General features: G+C 40.3%; 1 protein-coding gene across 1 annotated transcript in view; it reads left to right on the forward strand.

Annotated features, from left to right (window-relative positions):
• LOC5568380 (frizzled-2) overlaps window positions 1-19,505 on the forward strand; it is a 120,993-nt gene extending 101,488 nt beyond the window's left edge. The window contains exon 3 of the mRNA XM_001657980.3: window positions 15,666-19,505. Within this exon, the coding sequence (XP_001658030.3) occupies window positions 16,177-18,138 (1,962 nt within the window). The 5' untranslated portion in view covers window positions 15,666-16,176 and the 3' untranslated portion in view covers window positions 18,139-19,505. The remainder of the gene's footprint in view (window positions 1-15,665) is intronic.
• The last annotated feature ends 2,789 nt before the right edge of the window (window positions 19,506-22,294 follow it).

Consider the following 22,294-nt stretch of genomic DNA (forward strand, 5'->3'; position numbering starts at 1 on the left):
TCATTTCACCGATTTGTTTAACTTTGAGTTGAAGTTTGACATTTCGGTATTCACACAATTCTTTTACTATATTACCTTCGTTGAGGGCTGCGACGTGTTTGTACATAGAAAAAATTAGGAATGTCTCCAGAATGGTCGGAAAATCTGAAGAAAACCTTTCTGCAATTTTGTATGGAAGATTAAATGCCATTTTTGAGAGCCTAATTGATTGCAAGACGACGTTTGCCGGGACCACCAGTTTAAACTAAAAGTTAATGGAATCGATGAAACGGTTCACAGCCTAAAATAGAATAAACATTTTGTCCCGATTTTATGCCACATACACTGTAAAAAAACGCTTGGGATGTGTGTATTTCACACTGCAATAAAAAAAATCAATTGCAGAATTTTCGATAACTGTGTCCGACTTATACATATTCTGCGTAGGTTACCCCTACCATGTATAATATCTCGTTGAACAAGCCCAAATCTCCACGCGCCATGACGCCCAATCGAGAGCAACATTTTCCAGAAACCCTCAGGAAAGACCCCGCAGCGTCAGCTGCCGGTGCGCTCCCCATACCATTTTGCGGAAACCGATTGGATTTTTCCCATTTCCGGCATTTGACGATGTGTTATCGTTGCCAAGCTGTGATTTGACGTTTCGTTCCCAACTTGACATCCACCGTCGTCTTCGGCTTGGCACTGGCTTCTTCCTTCGCCGGTTTTTTTTTTTGTTATGATTGCAGTGTATTGAAATTAAGATTTTAATAGTGTTTACCCAGCGCAGTTCCACAAACAATTTCACTTTTATTTATCTTCCATTGCTGGCAGGGTCTCTATTTTCCCGGTCTGGCTTTGCCGGGAGGGATAAACTAAAGTTTGAGAAGCGTGATATACCGGGAATGAATCGATGGATGATGGTTGACTTAGCAAGAACCGGATGGAATTTCTCCTCGAAGATTTGCCTCGTAATCTGCAAGTCAGTCAGCCGAGTGAAGTGCCTTCAGCTTGATTGCTTGTTTAGGGGAAACGATCGAAGGCGGTTCGATGACAGAGCGAACTTCTTGCCGTGTATGTAGCAAGAGAGTATCATATTATCGGATAGATGATATTCTTGAGTCGATTGTAGCTGACTACCGTATACAATCCCCTTCCGTCGAAGTTGACAAACATCAATTTATTGGATGGCAAACATTTACTTTCGCTGCGAACGTATCTCTCCTCACTGTACTGTACGAGCTCCAAGACCTCTCTCTGTTGGGGCTTAAGGCACTCGAAAAAGTGATTGCGATATTGAGCGCTGCGGTGAACCTGTTTACCAGGATGATAACCAGGAAATATGTATGCCATAAAACTACTATTTTTAGCTGGATTTGCAACAGTTTCATTATTGTACTTCTGTAATAACAGCACCTACTACCTCCCAGGCGTACATTAAGATTAGAACACATACGTTCACCTCTGGCTTAACACCTCCCACCTCTGGCCACCGCCAAAAGCGGCAAGGATTGACGGAAATGGCGTTTTAATGGCAGCCCGACCAGAGCCCGGGGAGTGCAGTTGTCGGTTTCTGACACGAAATGCACCAGTTCTGGCTCAACCTAATCCGGTATGGTACCGGGAATGCCTTAGCTCGGCGTGAAAAGCCGTACCGCACCATATAGTAATTACTTAACCATTTGTTGCTGGATTGTGTCCAGGCGGGTTATAGGGAGGGAAGGCTAGGTGGTTCCTCGAGTACGTGAAGAAGTGCCGCATAGACACCGCTCCACTGCCACGCCGTGTGCATTGACAGGTCCGGGCGAAGGGTGAAAGGTAAACAAGTATAGGTACGACAGGCAGCCGGCATTACTTTGGATCAGGCCAAGCATTCGGTGCAGCGTAGCAGTGCACACATAGTGCGAAGCACTATTTCTGTTATTTGCGCTCGCGAGGAACTGGTGTCAACAGGAGACGTGGTGCCAGGTATCGAGCGAGGGAAGACTTAGGAAATCCAGAGCAGCGTTTCTCAAGTTTCTGATACTTGTATGGGCCACCTAATGGAATTCGGCGCCGGTATTGTTTATTATAATAATGAGAAAACCAGTACTTACACATTGAGGATGCTACTGATCACGAGTAGTGTCTGTTGGTTCCCTGTGTAAGTACAGCTGTTCTTGCAATAACGGAGTAGCAACTGCGGGCGGTCAATCATGCTCATGCTCATGCTCATGTATGGGCCACCTAATGGAATTTCAGGCTTTTACTTTTGTCCAGTCCCTGTGCAACGAGAGGTCTTAGCACAGTGACACGATGACATCAGTCGAAGCAATACTATAAAGTGTATTACGAGGAACAAAGTGTCTGAAGCCATGAGTAATGTATGTGCGTTCTGTACACCAGATACAGAACATGGGCAGGCTTTAGTGGGACGTCGATAACTCCCTGAGTGGGATCTAGTTGCAGTTTTATCCATTGTGCCTTTGCTGAAAGATTTATTTTCGAAAATATTATTACCAGTGGTTTCATGGTGTATTGGGCCCCATTGAACACAAGCAAGTGGAGTGATTAAAAACTAACTATATTGAGCTCAAAGGAGCGACCGCCTGTAAAAGTTTGGGAACCACTGTCGTAGAACCTCTTTCACGATGCACGCTTGGCATGTGCGTTTTTCTATGCTGAGCTGGGCAACTAACTGCTTCTGTATGTTTACTCGGTTGTGCCAGCACTGACTGACTAACCGGGGTCGATGTGGAACAGCACCGTACGATGCAGGGAGCTCTCACCGTCCACACACAAACAACGGGGTCTCCGGCACTCAAGATATGTTCTGACAAGCGATTTGAGGAAATGGAAATATTCGAAATAGAAGTATGATACTTGCACCGGTCCGAAGCGAAGGTGCAGTACGTCTATTTGGGATTGGGTAATCGCGTGCTCCTCCTCGCAGTGGGGAATGCAACTGGAAGAAATTCGGGATAAAAATAGTTTACAGATAATAAAATTTTATGCTTTCGTAGTAATTTCACAGTAGCTTTCGTTCCCACATAAAACAAACAATGGATAGAAAGAGTTTTAGACGCAATACGACCATTATCGTGCACGGAAAATTAACTCACTATAATTCACCCAAAGTCGAAATTTTTCCCCCGGGTGAAATCCGTCATTTCATCCCATCGTGCCGGGAAAGTTGACACCAATTGACTCGTTGAATTTACGACCGCACACACCGAATGAATTGAACCATTTGCTCATAACTTCGCAGCCCTGTATACACAGAATTCGGAGCCATTGCGGGGCATTTTATAGTCTGCTTGACTGTAACAGAAAACCCCGTTCGTTTGCCCGAGGTAGACAGCCAGCATTCGGCAACAGTCCATCCCGAAACGCCCAACAGTTAATAAGGAAGTAAGATATCGTTGAATGAGAAATTAATTACTCAATAAAAACGAAACTTATAGAGTCTCCTCCCGTACAACCCGTGCGGACTATAGAGACTAACAGTAGCTTAGAACACCAAACTTTCAGTAAGTACGAGCCGATGGCGTGATGTTGTTGCTGCTGGGTGCGTTTTCTAGGCTTTACGTCCCCACTGGGACAGAACCTGCTTCTCAGCTTAGTGTCCAATGAGAAATTCCACAGTTATTGACTGAGATGCTTTCAAAGTTGCCGTTTTCGCATTCGTATGACGTGAGACAAGTACAATAATATACTATGCCCAAGCCCGACCGGTAATCGAACCCAGGCACCTTCATCATAGCTTTACCTTATTGCCGCGGACGTTACCACATGGGCTAAGCAAGACCCCGAAGTTGCTGTTGGGTGTGAAGTTGATTGACCGCTTGGCTGAGTGTGAAAATCGATGTTACACCACAGACCCCGCCTCAGTATGTCCTCAGCTTGTGAAACCATCGAACGCAATCCACTCCCGGGATGCGGTGCGATGATCCCTGCGGGATCACTTGAGTGTGCAGAAAAATACCCAACAGCAGCCGCTGCAGAGCTCAGCAGTAGCTCGGTTAGCTGAAGCGTGAAATTATTTAGACTGGCTTCCTACCAACCCGGGCAGACTCATTGTCGCAAAATCGATCTGAGTTTTGTCGAGGAGAGTTGGAAGCTTGAAGGCGGTGTTTTTTTTTATGGCGGGATGGATGGGACAATACAGTAGTGGGCAACTGGACCAAGGGAACTTGAAGCCGTTTTCTGAAGTGCCAATAAAGATATTTGATTACCGAACGCTTCTTTGGTTGCGTTTTTGACGCTTTGCTGTTCGACGAAAGGTCGTTATCTTGATCAGTTAACCGCAGCTTAGGGTCATAGGCGGAGCAAGGCTCATGACACTTTTGGAAAAAGGGTAAAAGGGTGAAGTTTCGGGAATTCTATAAACCTAATAAATCGAGTTAATTGCGATTTTTTTTCTACTCAAAAAAAAGTTCGAACACCCACAAGAGTCTTCTTGTTTATGAGAACTCGATTTTCACTAACTGTGATTGGCTTTACCAGAATAATACAGTAATTGCTGCGCTAGCCAAAATCTAGACCTAAATGTACATAATTGTGCCATCTTTTATGGGACTTCCTATATACATGGGCCAGTTATGCGAATGTGGACAGTTGAGAGTATCTCTCCACTAATCGCTGTCTGTAACAATCATGATCCGCAGCATGAGTCTGTTTTTTCAGCTACAACTTTGATTTGAACGGTGAGATATCAGTGCATGATAAAATCCACCTCAACTAACTTCAAACCTGGGGACAGTATTGCTATCTGATGTTTGAGGATTGATTATCACGTCTGTAGAATGAAACAGCCCCCAATGGTGAATAAGCAAAGAAATGGGTTTCATCATCGCTTTGTTTTTTGGACTCTTGTTTGTTGCTGTTATTTATCAAACTTGTTACAACTTGCAAAACATTGCCGATCGTCGATCGATACAGGTGTGATGTTTTTCTTCTCTTGCTTTGATTGTGCTTCGAAATAAAATGAAAATGAATTCTACAATGCCTGAGTATGAACTAAGAGATGGATTTTAGAAACATTTGTTCCAGATGTTATAGTCGTCTTTATGTAGTACTAGTGGTCCCGGCATACGTTGTATTGCCTCTTAGTAGGCTATTATGGATCTACGCATAACTCCCGCACAAAATGATAGTCTCTTTTTGCCTCGTAGTTTGGACTTTCCTGTTGAACATATATTCCTTTTTGTACACGCAAACACGTCGGAACACTTGACGAACATTATAGTGAAAGAATTTCTAAAATCTGATAACCCGTTGGTAAGCCATTTCGTGACATTCAAACATCATTCATGTTTAATTTACATAGATAGATAAGACAATGTCATTCAAATTAAAAATCTTAAAGCTTATAAAACTAACTAAACACAAGGTTTGAAACATTCGAAGAGACAGCATAATATGTTGATCACCAAGATACAATTCAAGCGTCTAAAAATGCATCGTGTATTCTTGTTCTGTTTTGTTTTTTTTTTTTTTAATAAATTATCAATGTGGTTTACTTAACATATCTTAAAATTTGCGATATAGGTTTATTGCTTATCTAAATTTAGCGCGGTTAGGAACTTTATTTCTCTGATGTTTGATTTCAACTGATAAAATCTTATTCTTCTACATCGTCTTTTAACCCTACGTTGTGTGAAATAATTCCTTTTGAATCTACCATAAATTTAAATATTTCAGGCTGCTGCCAGCCTGACTGACAGCATGGCATACCCGCTTTTAACAGCTTTACGTTTTGAGAACTGTCATGTATTTTTCATGCAAAAATCGAGGACTCCAATACCGGGTGAAATAGAGTTTTGGTACCGGGAGTACCGGTTCCGTAATACCGGTAATACCTATAGTTTTCTTGATTAGAATTTTAATAAATGTAATATAGAATATTAGAATTTTAATAAATGTGATATAAAAAACGATAATCTTATACATGTCCTTTGCATCATAAGATGCGTCATATTTGTAAAAATAACTACATACTACATAAAATACTGACCCATTTCATGCCTGATCATTATTTTTATTTAAAAAGAAATATTAAACAAGAAACAATTTCTTTTTCTACTGTTCATCCTCATACTTATGCTTCTTCTTCTTCTTCTTCTTCTTCTTTATGGCATTACATCCCAACTAAGAAAGAGCCTTCTTCTCAGCTTAGTGTTCTATCCCAGTTATTAACTGAGAGCTTTTATGCCAAGGTACATTTTTTCATTTTTGGCCACACCTGATTGGCGGTTGAATGTGGGGTTATGTTGAATATTTGCGGTTTCCTGTGTTGCTAAATTATCAAAATCTTATCAGTAAAATGATTGCGTGATATTTCTTCTAAAGTTATTACTACCAACTTCGACAGGGATGCACTAATCACCAATCTAGAACAGCGCTACCATAGCCTTTTAGCATTACGTTACATCACGAGTAGACTGGTAATAAACTAACCTAAAGTTTAGTTTTTTTTATTAAATAAAAATCATCTTAAATACTAGTGTCCAAACGTCAAACGTTTTGCCATCAAGTAGGCTGCTGAAAAATGGTATGCAATCTCCCATATAAAACGACAGATTAGTTTTTCCAGTTGTTTTTCCAGTTGTTCCAGAGAACTTTCCAAATCGTTTCCTATACTCAAACACGTCGGAACACTCGGGCCAATGCAACAGTGAAATAATCATGTAGTCTATTAGCCCGTTCTTAAGCCATTTCGTGACATACAAACACCATTCCATTTAATTTATTAGAAGTTCATCAAAAACACAAAAGTGTACAAATTCTAGAACAAGCATATTAGAGCACCATATTAGAACTTGTTGGTAAGAAACTCTTTTGTAAAGTTTTATGAATAAGCGTATGGCTGGTACAAGTTGGTAACAAGACTCCTAGTTAACCTTTTGGTCTCCATGTGGGGTAAGGGTTCATATCTGCTCAAAGATCAAAATCCCAGCAAATTTGGGATGGCAACGTGCATGACGTGGGAACGTCCAGTATCAGTTAACAGTTTCTCAAATTGTCAGCCATTTCAGCACTTTATCCTCTTGCTCGATGCTAATATATTATATGGAGAATCCAAAATTTTTCTATAGATTGCTTAGATTTGCTGGACCTTTTCCCCTATCCTTTGAACAGGATCTAATCCATAACTGTTTTGCTATTATTTGTGCAATGCTATCGAGTTTGAGAGATAGAAGATAATGTCCCCCAAAATATGACGGGGTCGACAGTCTTATACAAAATAAAATGAACTCGATCATATCTCTTGCCGTTGCCAAACACTCTTGAGTTCATTCTCAAGTGCATCCCTTATAAAAAAGAACTGAACATGTATGGGATCGTCCATTAAATCACGTAAGGAGTTATTGGGGGATTAAAAGTGTTTTGAGATATTTTACGTGCATACAATTATTTTTAATTTTCATACAAAAATCGATACCATAGGGAGAGGGGGGTCAAAAACTAACAAATTGGTCTTACGGTATTAATGAACAGCCCTATGTCTATCAAACTCACATAGAAAATGCTTTGATGCCATGTTATATGTGAAAAAGGAGATATATCTGCAACTCTCTAAGTACCTATTCAACTAATCACAAAATTCCAGTTGTTGCTAGGACGTGGCCAGAGCACTCTTGATTGTTGAAGCATGTCTTTGTCGACAAACCATGCTAAGTTTGAAAGCTCTAATTGATTAGTGGATAAAAAAGGAGTCACACCCTTATTGAATCGTATATAACTTGACACCTACCATATATGCAGGTGCTCATCATTAACATAATGTCGAAAATTTAACTCTGAGGCTATCGAAAGCCATTCAAACTACTTCAAAATAGTATTTGGTTTATATTCTAATTTTTGGTACCAAATACCGGTTCGGAAAGCATTGATAACCGGTATTTTTGGTATTGATGAAAAATTTAATAATCGTTTAAATCAATAAATTTCTTCACATTGAATGGAACGTAAGTTTGGTAAAGTTCGTTGACGGCGAATTTCTCAGGTCGATCTAGGAACATATTACATAAATGCGAATTCCAGTCATCATCTTTCTTATCATTAAGTATCTCCGTACATACCAACGGTAGAAATGCACTCATTGTTTTCATCATGTTTCCGTTAAAAAAAAAAACTGAGAGTGAAGTTATTGAAGGCAAGTGATTCAGCAGATCCTATGGTTATCAACAGGATTATTGAATACAAATGAAGCGGTGGAGAGTGAACATTAAGCTTTCTAGGCACAAATATTTCGAAAGGTTCAGGATATTGAAATAATTAATATCCTAATATAAATATATATAATAATTGGTAGAAATTGATCGGAATAATTCTTCTATTACGAGTCTGCTCAAAGCTGAATATTTGATAACACTTCACGATGCATGAGCAACAATGCAAAGAACACAGGATGGACCCAAAAAGAGCTTTCTCCGTGTCTGAAAGTTTTGTTATAAAAATACGCACACGTACGGCAGTTTAACTTTGAACTTGGAACATGCTCTGCATTTTTAAATCCTACTTTATGGATGAAGAGATAGGTTATAATATCAAAATAGTCAAAAAATTATTCATTTTGAACGATTTGTCGCACCACATACAATATTACACAATACATCTGAAACTTTTTCGAATTTCTTGTTAAACGGTCAAACTTGAATTTCAACACATATTTTTGAGTATTTCATGAGTTCAGTTAGAATGGTTTACTCGTTATTATGCTACCATATTTTGTTAGTGTCATAATTCATAATAATTATAATTAAGCTTCAGTAAACTAGCGTTTATCGACGAATTAAAAAAATGATTTTTTTTTTGTGTAATACTGTATGTTTAATATTTATTTTACCAGTACTACTGAGAGTTACAGGTAACTCGCCAGAATGGGTCGGTACTGGGAACCATAGGGTGAAATATATTTAAAACGAAAACAACTCTTCTGATAATACCAATGTCTTCTAAGCCTTACAGCTATCTGAAATTTCAGAAAAGAATATAAATCGTTCATTGCGAATTTTGAAATTTTTCCAACATTTTAAATATCTAGGACATTGTTTTGGTTTTTCCTGAAAGTTGCACATTATAGCTGCATTACATACAGTAACGACTAAAATCAACATATAAATATTAGGAAACAAGTGGTCCCGTAAACTTTGGCTTGCCATCAAGTAGGCTGTAGGAAAACGACATAAAACGTCCCGTACAAAATGACAGTTCATTCACTCCCGTTTCTGATTTTTCTTTTGCTCTAACCACAATAGGCCCAATCTCAATTTTTGTACAAAATGCTTGAGTTTACGTTAGAAATACACATTTAATCAACTTTCAAATGTTTTGTATTGGACTAAGTCCAAAAAACAAACCCTCTTGTGTCCTGAGTGTATGCCACTCCACTTGATTACAACTCAGATTTTTGATGTATTAAGATTTTCGTGTATCTTCGGAAATATTAGCAAGGAACAACTTCAGTCAGGGCCCTATTTATGGGGGCCATGGCCCCAGGCCAACTTTTTGAATCACATCGAAAACTTTGAAAGTTTAATGTTTCTGAATTTAAATTAGTGTAATCCTTTGGCTTGAAATCTAGATGATGTTTAGGCTTGTCACAAAGATGATTAGAAGGAAAATGATAACCGACTTCCGACATGGAACAACGCCGCTCTAGTGAGTCAAAAGTCAACTAATACGTAACGTTCTCCCACTGTCCAGCAGATGTCGGAGTGTTCATTTATGACATTCATGTTCAAAAAACAGCCCACATGGGGTTGCTCGATATTGCCAATCATCTCTGCATGCCATAGAATGAAACAAGAGAAGAAAAAACTAGCGATATTTTACCTTGTGTAAAAATAACACAAATTTTGTATTGGTTCAGAAGAGCATGATCTTTTGTGAGTCATACTCAATTTTGTGTAACTTTTTATAAGCTTTTTTGTTTTGTTTCTTCCTCTTTATCATGCACGATGCTTTGAATTTAGCCAAATATAATGTTTACGTGCTTTTCACTCAACAGATGGCAGTAGTGTTACTTGAACAACGTGGGGCCGGCAAAATATATGACAAAAAGAAAAGTCGTCCATCTTTTTCCTTTAAACCGTCTTTGCTTGTCAGTAGTTTGCCCTTTTGGTTGGATCTGACAGTTTCAGTTTTTGTTTATATCTACGAGTTTTGTTTGGCACTCTTATGTATTAATCGAAAAATGACTACGGCCCCAGGGCCTACATATTTGTAAATCCGGACTTCAGTGTTAAAAGGTGAAATCTCAGTTGTTTTTTGTCGGCTAAGTGAACGTCAAACATCATCAAAAACTGTCAAGGTTGAAATTGAAACGCACGGTTTTTAATTAAAGCTTAATTATAAATTAGCTGTCATCTTAACGTGAAAATTTGCCATAGTAGCTGCAAGAACATGCTTTTTCGTGTTTACATTTAAGGGTCCTGTTGCTTGCCAATTTTCAACTTTTTCTAAATATTAAGATACTCTAGATAACCTATATGTATGCATTAGTAATTTGTTTGGGAACGACAATTACCAAATCATGTATATTTCGAATAATAAAATAGGGACCCTACATTGTCCTTCACAAGTCAAAAATTTAGTACTTTGTAGCCCCTCAAAGAAACCTATCTACACAAATAAATCCAACTTAGGAGAACTCCCAGGAGGATGCCAATGGACACGCTGTTTTCGGAGAAAAATCCCCGCCAAGTGGACGAAAAGCAAATTTGGGGCTGAAATTGGTTAGCTAAAAAAAAACTACGCCAAACGGTTTCATTATGAGATGAAACTTGATCCAGTGGCAAGGTGGGAACCGAGATGTTAAGGTGTTTGGAGCAAACTCCTCTGCACAGAGAGGAGATTGTTGGCTAATATTAACACCTCTTACCATCACCATCGCACTGCCTAGAGTCAGGGAGTCGTTTCGGTTGTCTCTATAAGTTGTCTCGGTTTCAAGCTAAGTGTTGGTTTTCCAAAAAAAAAAACTACTCTGAAGCCATACCAGGCTAACCGGTGAGGTGCGGTAAAAATGACTACGGCGATGATGGAATGTACTCGACTGCACGCTGTCTGCTCTGAACGGGAGCATCAAGTGCACTTTAGCGGGGAGAAGCTGTCCATAAACGCATGTCAGTCCCATGTTTACCGGATTTCCTAAACAAATGAAAAATAGAATTTAGTACTATACCACTATAGTGTGTATTCTTTGACAGATACGCGTATTTTGACCTTAACTGTAAGGTCGTCTTCAGTGTCCTGTACTAGGCTTGAGGGGCCCAGATAGCCGTAGCGGTAAACGCGCAGGTATTCAGCATGATCAAGCTGAGGGTCGTGGGTTCGAATCCCACCGGTCGAGGATCTTTTCGGGTTGGAAATTTTCTCGACTTCCCAGGGCATAAAGTATCATCGTACCTGCCACACGATATACGCATGCAAAAATGGTCATTGGCATAGTAAGCTCTCAGTTAATAACTGTGTAAGTGCTCATAAGAACACTAAGCTGAGAAGCAGGCTCTGTCCCAGTGCGGACGTAACGCCAGGAAGAAGAAGAAGGCTTGAACTCGAGTACTATGTTTAGTTTTCATTTATTTATAGGTATTCCGATGAAAAACTAGTACACGACGATAATAAATCTTCGAGCTGTTTAGTAGAATACCTATAAGTAGATGAAAAAAACGAATTTAGTACTATAACTTAATTAAATGGTATAGTAGTACACGACACTGAAGACGACCTTACAGTTGAGGTCGAAATACGCGTATCTGTCAAAGGATACAAACTCTAGTGGAATTAAATGGTATAGTACTAAATTCGGGTTTTCATCTATTTATAGGTATTCCACTAAACAGCTCGAAGATTTATTATAGGTATTCCACTAAACAGCTCAATCTTCGTATTATGGATTTTCCATTTGAATGGGACAATTATGCGTTTATTGGCAGATTGGGCCTTACACCTAGCGGTGAAATAACGACGAGTGCGTCGAGTAAACAAGTGCAACATATTCGGCGGTAGCCTAGCAACGTTCTCCCACCAGTAATTTGATTACGAATCCAATTTGTTTTCACCACCTGATTTTAATTATATTCTCTTTTACTGAGCTGGAAGTTGGCTGCATTTAAATTGGAGTATTCTCGAAAATTGAGTAGAAATGCGATTCAAATTTGAATAAAAATTCGTTTGCCTTAACCTGCTGATTTGTTCGTTATTAAAGCGTCCAATTATCCCTAATATTCCTAATATAAAATACGCTACAGTGCAGTGTACATTAGAATGTGCCTAACAACTTTTCCGAAGAATGCAAGGTGCTAAAATGTCCCTTAAAAGAGTAACAATCCTCCACAGGTCGGTGTTGCTGATCGTATTCAAAATATCATACACTGCAGTGTTCAATGGAGTAAATGTCAAACCATTTTATTATCTGGGCTCACCATAACCTTATTTTGCTAGACATATGAATATCAATCACTAGTGAGACAATAAATCCGTTAAAATTTCCAAACAGTTGTTTCAGTCGCTCATACTAGCAACAACATTTAAGTATTAAATTTTAGCATTCCGTTAGTTTCATATCACTAATGAGCAAGCCGCTACAGCATCAGTACTCACCATTTCCGAACACAACACGTCCAAATCCCTGCTACAAAGGCTACTGCATCATAAGCCTTCTACTCATAACCTCAAATTACACAAAACATTTGCTGCACTACCCCCAGATGCAAATAATTCCGAAACGCTGGAACTAACGGCGAAAACCGACTACAGCTATTCACCGATCTATGACGTTCTTCATCTACGCGGTTTCCACGTAGGACGGTTTCGATGTCCATGTAGGACAAAAACCGCGTAGATGAAGCACTTACCCGTAGCTTATGGGTTTCAAGCTAATGGGTTCCTTTTGTTAAAAGCGTGAGCTACCATGCGTCCACATCGTGTTCATTTCATGAACGCTGGTATGAACGCACCATGTTTGAACCAGAAGCCGAAATCCCATAAGCTACGGGTTTCCATCTACGCGATTCCAATTACCGTCCAACATGGAGGGTTCGCTGTACCATCAACTCATAGCAGCTTAGCGTAGCGGAAGTCCCGATAGTGGTTTCCATGTGCAATCAACGTTCTCCTCGCTTTACTCCGGGCACTCATATGCGAGGTGCAATACGGATGGTTCATTGATCCTTTTGCGAGCAGGAACCTCCCCAGTCCATGCACCACCAGAAACAAAGAGACGGAAGCGACGGATGCTTGCTTCTCAAAGCAATGGGAGCGTAAGGATTCTAACGCTTTCTGTGTGCAACCGGATTTCCCCCGAGCAATCGACTGCTTCATGCATGATTGATTCTACCATTGCCCGCATTAAGGTACTCTAGCTTGTAAATTGCTCGATTCTCCAACGGAGATTGCCTGCCGTCTGCTTAGAATATGCACAGCAATTGGTAATTTCGTTTTGCAACATAATTTTGCACAAACCACCACTTTACAAGTTTTCTGCAATTGATTCCCTCCAATTCACTACCCGCAAAACATGCCCGGACTAAAAGCACCCGGTCCTGTCCACTTAGGTCCGACCATCCGTAAACTGCTACTAAACGCCCTGTTCCTGTCTCAAACTCAATTAAAAGTGGACAGTTGATTCAATTTGGGCCATCGATCGAAAAAGTCCTTCGGCATCCGCACACCCAGGAATCTATGTTGCTGTACAAAAACGTCACCATGACGGCCATTCGGGTTGAGTCCTTTTCCTCCCGTCCCCCGATCCGTGCTGCGACGCCTGGAGCCTTTTCCAGCTTTAATGGACGTAATTTAGTAAAATTGCTCCTGAAAAAGCGCTCCTCTTGTCCGTGCTCCGTCCATTGGATGTCGGGTTGTAATCGCAGCACAGTAGCTTACCCCTGACAACCAACCGGGGGCCCAACAGGGTAAAAGTTGCTCTTGTTTCGGTTCCCCAAAATCCCGACCCACCACGAGACAGGACGCATTCCACCATCCCCAATGTTGCCGGCAAAATGGTCTACCGGACCGACAGATGGCCATCGTGTAGACATTGAAAACGTTGCAGTTTCCCTTTCCGGCCCGATGCCTTCGTCATTCGTTCAGTGTAGGATGTTTGGAGACAGATGCAGCAGCATCCGAGTGTTCAAAAGTTTTCCGAACATGGCTCTCTACTATGGACGTTGGACTATTGTACTTGGCAGTATTTTGGCAATGACGTAGCATAGGATGTAAGGTGTTGTTATTTAGAATTGAGAATTAGTATTGTTTCAATCTTGGAGTAATTTTCTTCAAAAATATCAAGCAAATTGCTTTTGAAATGGTGACGAGTGCTATTCATTTTAATCGTCGGGACTAATGAATAGGGGGTTTTAAATTTTTTTGATTCACGGAGTACTTTTTAGAAACAAAAAATGTTGCGTGGAGCATCTGATCAATTAACATAAAAAAAATCTGGATGAAACTATATTTTCGTCAAAATCTTTTACAAACTTGTTCAGTGTTTGTAGACTAACATATAAAAAAGACGGTACAACCCTTGTGAATCTTGTTTTTCCTAGATTTGATACATTTGGCGTTCTCGTGAACATTATTGTCAAAACTCTCGCATTATTATCACCAGCTTTCGATGACCATTTTTGCATATGTGTGTATCGTGTAGAAAGTACGAACCTACTCTATGCCCTGGGAAGTTTAGACAATTTTGACTTGAAATCATCCTAGACCAGCAGGATTCCCAGTAACACACGAATCGTATATGATGGGATATAAGAGTACAAATGTGGAGGCGATATACGTAATCTTGCATGCAGCCTTATGGCGCATATACGTATATCGCCTCCACATTTGTACTCTTATGCGCTATCTATACGAGTTTGTGTTACTGGTTCGAACCAGCGAACCTCAGCATGGTCTTTCTGAAATAAGGTATTACAATATTATTGGAACAAGTCATAGATGTGATGTAATTATTGTATTTTTCGATCATATTTTTATGTGGAATACTTTGAGGATTGTTTGGAAATTCATATCCCCAGGAGCAGCACCAGGAATGTTTGAACTAATCTGTGAGGAGATATCCTACAAGAATTTCAGATGAATTTCAAGGAGAGTTTCAATTTGACTCATTACGGGAAATAGTTGCAAAGAAGTTTTAGTAGAATTTGTGGAGAATATTGAGTAATGCCTTAAAACAGTGAGGGAGTTATCCTGAAGGTTATCATAAAAAATCTTGGAGAAATCGTATTAATCGAATTGAAATCGTGTAAAATAAAAAAACACGACTGATCCCCGGCCTCTACTTTTTCAAAGTGTTGTTACCGGTCAATGGGATCACAATTAATCGATTCTTCAGATTTTTAAATACATCCAGGAATGCTTCGAATGCAAACTAAACACCCTACACACTGATATTATAATAGTTTACTTACTTATTACGCTCGGGAGGTCTGACATTAGTTCAATCTTAATACCAACTGTACAACAGCCTAAAATGGCAGAAACGGTTTACTGTCGTCCTTTACTACTCTTGCTCGGTTTAATGTCTAGTCATTAGACTTACTTACCGAAATAAGGAGTACAGTGCATACACTTGAATGCACCCATTTATGTCCGACATAATTTCGTTTTAAATTTAAATTCTTATCCCGCCATATGATATTATTATAATTTAATTTATATTCATTTCCTCCTTGTTTTTCTCTCTTCCCTTGCAGAGAACCCCCGGTCCGATCGGTACCGGTCCCATCATCCATCTGAAGCCAGCGCTACTTTTCTCGCACTAACACCCGTCAAAAAGGCATCACACCTCGTTGCCGCAGCACCAGACCGTCCAACTCGACCATCCCGCGCCGAGCAACTGATTTGGGAGAACAAGTTTTCTGAATTGAATTTGCTCACCCCGTCACCAGTCAGCGATCTATATAAGGACCAACCTTCACCACGTACACGGTCTCTCATTCGGAAGGCACATGTGTCATTCCAACGACGACGACATCAACAACTGACGGACCGACGAGGAAAGGGGAAGTCGTTTGCAAAACCCCGATGGCAGTACCGGTAGCAGCAGCTCCAGCCGCAGGAAGCTCAACGATGAAGATAATCTAATTGAAATTTTGCACCCAAGCTGCTGCAGATACCAGCAACAAATTTCACCTCATTTTCGGACCAGAAAATTAGATTCGAAATCACATTCTCATCAGCAGACACGTCCGGACACCACTCAAAATGACACGAACACACAGATTCAGCCTGCTCTCGGCGTGTCTGCTACTTCTGCTGTGCAGTACTAGAGTAAACTCTAGTTATTACAGCGGTGGCGGGGCAAGTCCCGCGCCTCATCTACCGGCGATACCAAAGGACCCGCATTCACGATGCGAAGAAATCACCATTCCGATGTGTCGAGGCATCGGTTACAACCTTACCTCATTTCCAAACGAAATGAATCACGAAACGCAGGAAGAGGCCGGTCTGGAGGTGCACCAATTCTGGCCCCTGGTGGAGATCAAATGCTCACCAGATCTCAAGTTCTTCCTGTGCTCCATGTATACTCCAATCTGCATCGAAGACTACCACAAACCACTTCCGGTGTGCCGGAGTGTGTGCGAACGGGCACGTGCCGGCTGTGCACCCATCATGCAACAGTACAGCTTCCAATGGCCGGAACGTATGGCCTGCGAAATTCTGCCCGTCTCCGGAGATAGCGACAACCTATGTATGGAACAACCCAGCGAGGACGATGGCAGTCACTCGTCTGGTGGTGGAGGAGGCGGAGGCAGCAGCGGAGGTTCGCACTCTAAACCAACCCGCAAATCTCACGGATCATCCGCGGGTGGTGCCTCTGGCCAGAACAACAAATGCAAGGGCAAGAATTCAAAAAACTGCCAAAATCCCCCAGGGGAAAGAACAAAAGAGTGCATGTGCCGGTGTCGGGAGCCACTGGTGACCCTGGGGAAGGAAAACCTACTGCACAACCAAAGTGTCGAAAGGGTCGGCGACGTAATAAACTGCGCGATCCCGTGTCGGGGGGCGTTCTTCAGTCAGGAGGAAAAGGACTTCGCAGGGGTGTGGATCGCGCTTTGGTCCGGCCTCTGCGGCATAAGCACACTAATGACACTCACCACGTTCCTCATCGACACCGAAAGGTTCAAATATCCTGAGCGTCCTATAGTTTTCCTTTCGGCATGCTATTTCATCGTGTCCTGCGGTTATCTAACCAAGCTCTTCCTCGGACACGACGAAATTGCCTGCGATGGGAAAGCGATCAAGTACCCCTCGATGGGGCAGAGTTCATGTACGATGATCTTCATCATGATCTACTTCTTTGGAATGGCTTCGTCTATATGGTGGGTGATCTTGTCATTTACTTGGTTCCTGGCAGCAGGACTCAAATGGGGCAATGAAGCAATCTCGAAGCATTCACAGTACTTCCATTTGGCAGCATGGTTAATACCAACTGTTCAAAGCGTTTCGGTGCTGCTTAGGCCAGCAGTAGACGGCGATCCAATTGCTGGAATCTGTTACGTTGGAAACACTTCCGTAGAAAACCTGAAAAACTTTGTACTGGCACCACTGTTTGTATACTTGGTAATAGGAACGACCTTCCTGATGGCAGGATTTGTTTCGCTCTTCAGAATACGATCGGTAATTAAACAACAGGGTGGTATTGGAGCTGGATCAAAGGCAGACAAACTGGAGAAGTTGATGATCCGGATAGGGATCTTCAGTGTGTTATATACGGTTCCCGCCACCATAGTCATCGGCTGCCATCTATATGAAGCAAACTTCACGGAAGATTGGATGACCGGGCTAACGTGCCCTTGTAAGGCGGGAACGGGAATCAGGCAGAAACCTTTGTATTCGGTGTTAATGCTGAAATATTTCATGGCACTGGCCGTGGGCATCACATCTGGAGTATGGATATGGTCTGGCAAAACGGTAGAATCGTGGCGACGACTTTGGAGAAGGTTGTTCGGTTCACCGGATCCAACCGGTGCCGGACAGGTGCTGATAAAGCCACGGCCACCACTCCCGCAGCCATATGCAACGTCCGGAATCGGAGTCCCCGGTTCAGCGGCAGCTTCCCTACTTGCCACTCCGTACACGCAAACCGTTGGCAGCGTGGCGTCCACTAGTCATCACCATCTGCATCACCATGTACTCAAACAAACCCCACTTAGTCACGTATGACCTGGAGACATTGGCGGCGCTTCCACACTCACAGCAGGCTCTGGCTCGGTGGTTGATCCTCGAGCCGTGTCGGTCGTCGTAACGCTGCCAGGACCGCAACCAGGTCAAGCCCTGAGCGACTACGGTCCAATATAGTTGACAGTGCGACCAGATACGACGGCACGATGGATACCTAGCAACGCAAGCGATCAGCTGTGACCCAGAAGTGCATAAACCGGGGAGGGATAAATGCACACACACATTCTCATGTATATATGTGAGTGTGTTTTTTGTAAATGTTTGTAGATCGAAGTCATCATTGTAGATCGTAGAAGTCTGTGTTCACTTTGTACCATTTGTGTCGAGAGAAACAAAATGAGGTGTGATGTAGAAGTCGTTGTTTCGTACTGTTGTAAAAATCGCGTAGTACAAGTGACGTGTGTATATTTCATTCACTATCAAATAACACAAGAAAAAGTAACACGAAGAAAAATCTAGGTTAGGTCAAATGAAGTCGTGCTGGTCAAAGTCACACTGCTCCCTCCCTGTCGCCATCCATCTATCATTCTCTCAACAAATCGAATCATGAAACCATCCTACACTATCGAACGCAAGCTATCTTCTAACTCTAAGCTCTTTACATACTTAGGAAAACGATGAAGCAGCTCTCTTTCTAGTCCAAACAAGTGCATGTAAAACTGATCCATCGACTAACAATTTTATACAACCAAACAAAACAAGGAAGTAAAAACGTCATTTAACAAAAGGCATTTTCTACGAAATTTTAACAAAAAATTACGGAAACACAAGAAAATTTAACATTTGCTGTCATATTTAACCAACCGGTTGGTGGTAGAAGACATTCTTACTGTGAACTGATCATGTGTTCTAGTGTATAACGAAAGCGTAGAAGCAGACCGACTCTTAACTTTGTGACCAATTTCGAGAAAGAAATGAACAGACTTGTTGTTAACGAGCGGTTTTATCGTAACAGTGAATAAGCTGGATTTTCCTCGTGTCGCGTCAAGCATTTAGGAGAAAATGACAATACAGAGTAAGCAAGGCAATTAGTTTTCATGTCGGTATAATTCCCAAAACATTCAAATCATCGCACTGCCAAATGAAACCCATCCTTGAAAACAGTCCAACACAAACAACACTATCTTTTGAAAAGCAGGTAAAACTGTCCGGTTAATGATATAGTTCTAAAATACGATCAAAATATACTTTCAAACAATTTTTTTTTATTGATTTATTAGATATGGAACACACTCCCGGATATTACTCGAACAGTATTGGATAGTTTTACATCAAATATTAAAAAAATCCTTTTGTTCTATGAATCAGTTCTTATGATCTAGCACACAATCCTTATTGGAATCAGTTTTGAAAACAATTGGAAAACACGTTTCAGAGACTGAGAGCCGAACAATGAGCAAACGATTGAATTCTGAAGGCAAACATAAATCGATAATATGTGTAACCAACAACCTCCACACATACATTTGAAGGTGCATTTGAAACTTTTATACGTAATTAGAATTAGTTTACTCGTTTAGAGTGGCATAAGTGACAATTATATCGTTAACCAATTGTATGAGAGAATAGTTGCAATATTTTATCTAATGGCTGTATCACAGAGAACAGACGTTCATCTTTTCTCGTCAGCGTGTGTAAAGCATTGTACTGGTCATTTCAAAGTATGTCGTTATGCTCCTGTTACGCGGCGCTGTCGTCAGATTGAGAACGCTACAAATTTGCCGTTTTTTACTCTTTGGCGCTAGTGTCGATATCAAAAATTGCCACTTGTCGCTAGCGTTGCTTTGTAGGCTAATGCATTTTGACGTTCACTAGTGACATCGTGTTGTCGTAACGAGTTTGTATGTCGGGCTGTCTGCGTTGGCGGCGCTGATGGTTGATTCGAAGCTTTACACATGGTTCAGATGAAATTTTGTTCGAGCCTCCATGTCTGTTCTCTGTGGCTGTATGTCTTTGGAAACAAAAACAAATGCAAAATGCAAACGTTATTCTTTTGGAATTGTATCCTCATGGGTTATTTTCAATTAAATTCCGTCGAACCGACTGTATGTTTTGTTGGCGTAAATGTTTTAATCATTTTTTTTTTTCGTCTCGATATTTAACTCTTTTTTTGGGTTCAATTTAAACAGTATATTCGTCAAATGATAGTGTCAACATTCAATGTTTTTACTAAAAAAGTGTAAAGAAGTTCATTCAAAATTACCTGATGAAACATAAGTTATACTTTCTTTCTAAAGTTTTATCGGCTCTATCAGTCTTAAGGCAGCTAAAACGACTTTTGCTTCTACTTCTCCGACGTTTCGGCGTATATTTCGCCTTCTTCAAGGGTTTAGAGGCTGCGTTTGGTTGTGCGTATTGGTGTCTTGTCCAACTTGTGACACCAATACACACAACAAAACGCAGCCTCTAAACCCATGAAGAAGGCGAAATATACGTCGAAACGTCGGAGAAGTAGAAGCAAAAGTCGTTTAAACTGCCTTAAGACTGATAGAGCCGATAAAACTTTAGAAAGAAATTACATAAGTTATACTGTCGATTATCATTTTCTCTCTAACATTTCTACTTAATACTTTCAAATTGCAAATCTATGACATCCTTTCATTCTATTGTTTCTTTTCGTCGCGCAGAGCACATGACTTTTGTTTGCCCTTACCATTTTACCTCACTTATCATCGTACTTGTGTGTAGAAAGCCAACAAAAATGTTAACAAAGAAATCAAAGCCTACTTCGAATTGCCATAACTTCAGCTGTCGTGAAGTTTTATTTTCGTTTACTAAGTTCGATTTATTTACGTGTCAAGGCGTACTGTTTATAGCTTTGTACCATAATAGCAAAATAACTAACCTAGAAAGTGACACTACGTTCGTGAGAGCCGCTCACTAAAACGAGCCTCCCTTAATCATGTGTGTACATATCACGAAAGCCCTAGCTTAATGAATAAACCTTCTTTCTTTGAGAACAAAGCAACTAATTAAGTAGCTGTTTTTTCATCAAAAAGCACTATGTAAAAGAATCAAACACACAAAGTCAGTCAAAATGTAAATTGTTTGTATAATTTATTCATTTGAAATGTTTATCGTTTTGAATCCTAACTCCCAAAATACGAACGTATGCGCATACTGTACAGATTATGCTTGAAATTCACTGCAGAATAACAACAATTTAATTAGCGATTATCTTAAGTACAGGACTCTTAGATTGGAGTATATATGAAATCTCGCTTAATAGAGGAAACAGAAAATATGTCCCAAACTTCGTTAGACTTTTAGATTTCTCTTAATCGGATTAAACTCAGCTCAAAGTCGACAATTCCAATATTGAGTACGCCGATTCAGACCAAAAAAGGAGAAGGACTCTCACACTATTTCCAATTCGGGGAAACATGTTTAAAGATTTAGCATCATCAAAATATTGGAAAAAAAATATAAGGGGTGACACAATATAAGTCTTTTATATTGTTTTGAAGTTTTCATTAAAATGTTGAAACCTTTTTTTTTATTTATGACCCTACATCCTAACTGAAACAGAGCGTGCTATTGATGGTTACTTTTCAAAATCTGTATTTCAATTCTATCAGCCAGTATCTGGAAAAGTCAAATTATTCAAGAATTAATATAACATATTTTGGCATAAAATCACCTTCAAATTTCAAATTTTCGCTACATATGCAGTACTGGACAAAATAAAGCCAATGCATATTTTGTTCTGTCCAGTACTGTGTATATGTTTTACTTATGGAGTGTGTCTAATGTCGGCCGCATTTATTTGACATGCATTGTACCCGATTTTTTTTGCTTTGCTTTTTGGACTGAATCCGTGCTAATCTTGAAATTTTCGACAAAACCAAAACTACTGAAAAAAGTTAAACAAGATGTTATAAAAATACAAAGACAGTATTGATTTTTGTATAAGAAGAAGATATGAAACCCTTCGTTTGTATTGAAACTTTGAAAAACTGCAACAATATTGTTGGCTCAAAAACGAAGTTTGGTATTGAACATTGTTTAGCCAATAAACTTGATGTTGCTTTATTGATTTGATATAAACGAAGGGAATAATCTTTTTACAAGTACAAAAATCAGTATTTGTGGGATACCAAGTCAAACACATGAAGCGAGACATGAGTGAATGAAACAA

Source organism: Aedes aegypti, chromosome 3, assembly GCF_002204515.2.
Source record: "Aedes aegypti strain LVP_AGWG chromosome 3, AaegL5.0 Primary Assembly, whole genome shotgun sequence".
Lineage (NCBI taxonomy): Eukaryota > Metazoa > Arthropoda > Insecta > Diptera > Culicidae > Aedes > Aedes aegypti.